Source organism: Notolepis coatsorum (genome assembly GCF_963971535.1).
Source record: "Notolepis coatsorum genome assembly, chromosome: 14".
In the NCBI taxonomy this organism is placed as follows: domain Eukaryota; kingdom Metazoa; phylum Chordata; class Actinopteri; order Aulopiformes; family Paralepididae; genus Notolepis; species Notolepis coatsorum.
The window spans coordinates 19,700,782-19,705,770 of record NC_140178.1 but is presented as its reverse complement, the minus strand read 5'-3'; the positions used below and the strand labels follow the sequence as shown (position 1 = coordinate 19,705,770).

At 40.6% G+C, this 4,989-nt stretch overlaps 1 protein-coding gene across 3 annotated transcripts in view; it reads left to right on the top strand.

The window, feature by feature from the left end:
• The first annotated feature begins 3,379 nt into the window (after positions 1-3,379).
• camsap3 (calmodulin regulated spectrin-associated protein family, member 3) overlaps positions 3,380-4,989 on the top strand; it is a 94,524-nt gene continuing 92,914 nt past the window's right edge. For all 3 annotated transcript variants that reach the window (XM_084328944.1, XM_084328943.1, XM_084328942.1), the window contains exon 1: positions 3,380-3,770. In XM_084328944.1, the coding sequence (XP_084185070.1) occupies positions 3,632-3,770 (139 nt within the window). In that variant the 5' untranslated portion in view covers positions 3,380-3,631. The remainder of the gene's footprint in view (positions 3,771-4,989) is intronic.

Genomic DNA, 4,989 nt, shown 5'->3' with positions numbered 1-4,989 from the left:
TAAATAATAACAATGCTAACCTCCATGTTTTTTTGTGTGTTATTGTCCTCTGGTAAGATAAGATATTCCTTTATTGATCCCCTTGGGGAAATCCAGGAGTCATAGCAGCAGACCCCAGACTCAGGTCAGATGACCCAGGTCATCAAAACAAAGCAGGCTATTCTCAGTTGTATTCTCAGTCCTCGCTCCACAATGGTGGAATGAACTCCCCAGTACAGTCAGGACAGCTGAAACCCGGCCAATTACACACCTCTTCAAACAATATCTGAAATAATATCTGAAGAAAAGAAAAAAAACAACCCTCTAACATTTTTACTATTATGTACTATACTATGCTACTATTCTTATACTACCTATCTTGCTAATATGTCTATAATACTATGCACCCCTCCTGGTGACATGTTCACAATCTAAGTTGCTTTGTCAGATAAATTACTCAATTGTAAAGGGGGGGGGAGTACAGGTATGGGAAGGGTAATGGAAAGAAAATAAAAATGTCAAAATTATTTGATCTGAATGTAAGAATATGAGAAAAATAAACGGTGTAAATGGTTATACTTACAATAGATGTAGGCAGTAAAGAATGTAATATCACTGGTGGTCACAAGATGGCACTATTTTCTTATTTTGTAGCAGCAGCTAAGTCAACCACTGACACTTTTTTTCCTACTCTTTGTTGTTTGAGTAACTATAGTCTTCTAAGGTTTTATGCAAGTGCTTCGACACGCACCAAGTTACAGTATTTGATTAATTAATTAGCAGCAAAAACATGGCTTTGAACAACCACAGTACAGGGAGCATTCTCCTGAGTGAGTGGGAGGAAGTTGGTCTGCCCTAGAAAAACACATGGGAGGAGTTTTGGCTTGTATTGGATTGAAACTGGAGCTGGGAGTTTACAAGCCTTACAATACTGGCCCCCAGTTTTGTAGCATAACTCTTGGATGTTTTGGGAAAGATGACTGACATTATAAAGCATCACAACCCACATCGTAATCACCATCCTGTAAGAGATACACTTGCATCCCCTCGCTGCCGGACACGTCCAAGATCGCACTGAATATAGACTTAGATGAGTTAGATCTAACTACATAATAATTATTTCAGCTTCTTGTTTTGCTTTTGAAGCATAAGGCTTTGTGTTTTTAAGCCGATGTCACCTCGACACGAGGTCAGACCAATTCGAGGGGAAGGAGTGTACAGGCCAGGGTGAGGAAAAATAAATTGCCTTCTTCCATAATTAGATTAAAATACTTCAGGGGTATAATCCTCTTACCAAGTTAGCGCCGAGGAGACCTAGAAGATCTCCCTTCAGGGTCGTCATGTGACGGGGAGGTGTTTTTTTTCTTGAGAATTTTGTTTTCATTGTGAAAGCTACTACAGTGAGCAAGCAGTAACTACAGCAAAGCCTCAAGTCAACAAGTGGACATCTTCTTTTCTTTACCAGTTCCTTCATTTCTCACTACTTAACCTGTGTATTGTCTCAGTGAAAGGGTTAACCGTTTGGTAGTGCCGCAGTGAAAGGGTTAACCTGGGTGGGTTATTGAATACTACATACTTTAGAAATCTCATTCAAATATTTTTGATTAGATTAGATTCAAATCTATTGTCATTATACAGCACAAGTACAGTACAACGGAAAGAGGTTTCGCATCCAACCATAGTGCAAATGTAGCAGTAAAGTGCAATATACAATGTACAGGTGATTAAACTGGGTATAAAATATACAAATGAGTACTACCGAGTGTAGTGCTAATCAGATGTATGTACAGAGTTGTAGTGTAATATGTACAGTGATACAGGTGTAGAGACGGTATGGTAGTAGTATTTCATACATTATGAGGGGCTACTCAATGTGTTTACTTTTACTATTTCAGTTATAGGCCGTTTTTAAAAAGCTGTATGCAACTTTATATATATGAAATGTTTAATAATAGTCATGTCTTTTACTTTTATGTCGTTCAAATATATATCGCATACATAAGCTGTTTATTGTAGTCCTATATAACTCAGTGATTTTCATACAGCAGGAATTCACATTCACATTTCTGATTAGCCGGTTTGCTTATTAATGCCGTGGGTGCTTTTGTTACACGTCCCACCACGGGAGCAGGGCAGCACATGGTGTCAGGGGGTCACATACTTCTGATAGCACATTACTAATTAATGTTATGAATACAGAGTGAGAGCACGCAGGTCCAGGTGAGCAGTGTGTTCAGACGAGCATAACTACTATACTGTCAGCACAGTAGAGGTCTTGCACGGAAGGTTTGTGTAGTTCTCTTCCAGTATGGCTGCCTCTAACCATTGGGAACCACTTTAAAATGGAAATAACACATTTCTGTGTAGGTAAAACACTGGAAACACATCCAGGATCCAGTAATAAGATACCAATTTATCAACAAGTTTATTTACAGTCTTGTTGAAACTTTTTTTTACCCACAAAACGTCACAATGACCTACTCACCTCAATACATTTTATTATAGTTATTTTAATTTGCCCCGCGTTATTGATGCTGGTGTGAAATATTTTGGAATAATGCAAATGGCCATGTCAACCTCACAGCCCTCTGTGAGAAGCTCTGTTAAGATAAGATATTCCTTTATTGATCTCCTTGGGGGAAATTCGGGTGTCATGGCAGGAGGGGGGAGGGGAATAGAAAGACATAAATAATACAGGCAATACAATTAGATCTGAAAATTAAAATATGAGAACAAATATATATAATTAACTCTGAATATAAAAAACTATGAGAAAAATAAACTGTAAACAAAGGTGCAGATGAGGGTCTGTACGTGGTTATGTTATACGTTACAATAAATAATAGGCAATAAAGCATTTTAATCTGAATATATCCTATGAGTAAGAGTAAAAGTAAACGGTATACACAAGGACAAGGTACCCCAACTGGGATGATAACGTCGTAGTCCGTGCAGGTAAATAAAAGTGATGCTGTTTTCTTTTTCTTATTTTTCAGGTTTTGGTTCAGGAGGATAGGTGTAATAAAGGGTTAAAAATAAACCCCATCATGGGACATTATTCCAACCTGTTACCTGTCAGAATCTTAAAATAGACAATAAAAAATCCACCCTATGCAGGTGGACCTATGTTTCCATCTCTAGTCTAGACTATATAACCTAGCAGCTGAACAGCCCACCTGCCGAACAGCAGATGCACCTGTTTCAAACAAACATACCTCTATATACCTGCTGGCTGCCATCACAGTCACACGCCTTAGGTCCCGCCCCTAGCCGCTCGTACGCGATAGCCATTGGCCGGTGGGCTGAGTGAGTGATGGCCAGTGTGGAGCACCTGGGAGTCAGTCAGAGCGGCGGACCCTCGGCGTGCGGAGCAGCTCGTAAAGACACACAGCAATGTAGTGTGGAATAATAATAACACCGCTTTTACTGAGACAAGTACAATACTGTCTCTGGAACTGAAGAGGAAACAAGGATATACAAACAGCGTCCTCTTCTTGACTGGAAGCGGATATTTTCATATTTTCGTCCCACATCCGTATTCCCAGTCCCTGTAGTTATGGTTATGGAATAGCCTACAAAAAAAAATGATTGTTTGAATTTTTTAGACGGTCCCTTTTTCGCTTCCTCCCCGCTTCCTACGGACTTGATCGCTATGGTTGACTCCAACAATGCGATGATGAAGAAGACTTTCGTGGTCCCAGACATCAAGCCGTTGGATCTGTATGACTGTACTAAAGCGAAAATATGCGCAAGTGTCGGGTGGCTATTGGCAACATCGTACGGCAATGCAGGTATGCTTTATTATCATTAGGCTTATTGGCCTTGTTTTATATTATAAGAGTTATATTCCCTTTGATCCTCAACAACATTTGTTGTGTGCATGAAAAGCGCAAAGCTTGTTGTAATCATAATCAATGCTCAGCACATTCTGAGCACAAAGAGCAGCAGCAGCCCGACATGAAAAGGTGGACCATGCATACCCCCCCCATACAACTCCTATAATATAGCTGTCATTTGTTCTGCACGCTATTATATGGGTGCAAGTGTCACCCATGGGTGCATTTTGTTCGTAATAATAATAGGCTTGTTTTGGTGCATCCCCCATCATGTCCCGTTTCGTTAGGCCATGCAGGCCAGAGACGTAGAGTGTGCTGCAGTTGATAGATTTTGTTTTTAATCCGATTTAATCTAGACTAGCAGCGCATTTGGGACATTTGAGGAGGTTTTCTCCCCTCACTGCTAGTTGGCCTATATGGACGACTCATAAATAGTGATCAGATTTGCCCGTCAGAAAATGTGGGACTAATGCATTTTTCTATTTCAGATTTTCATTTTAAATACCATTATATAGCATGATGAAAAGGTGAAGAGTATACCCTCCAAAGCGTGGACACTAGACCACCCGGCCTCTTCATGACGCGTCAACACAACACACACCCCCACTTTAAAGAATCCTTTTGTTGGAGCAATCATAGATCCCATAAAAAACCAAATGTTCCTTAGGCTTAATTCTTTGGCATCTCGCCATACTATCTGTACTACTATAACCTTTTGGGGGTTATATAACCAAAGTCCATGCCCATAGGCCTGTTTTTTTTTTGGCCAAGGCAAATATGGTAGCCCTCGGTTCTGACAGAAAGGACCAAAGCACTCCTGATTGAGACCAGTTTGACTGGGGGACAATCCCTTTCACATTCCTGAGATGGGCATGTAAACAAAAGCCAGTTATGGGTCATTGGGTAAGAGCTTTGTAATCATAGACCACACTCGGTTTAGAGTAGGCTAGATAGTTAGTGTGTGTGTGAGGTAAACTCAATTGTACTTTAACAACCTGGCTTATGTGTCATGTGTTACGCAATGGCAGACCGTGGGTCCGGGACTCCCTGCTACTGTTTTGTCCGCACACTCTCTGTGTGCCCTGCACACACAGTCACAACCACGCCCTCCGGTCAAAGTCACCCTCCATGCCCGGCTAAAGGAATATGCTAATTTCGAATGGCAGCAGATTTA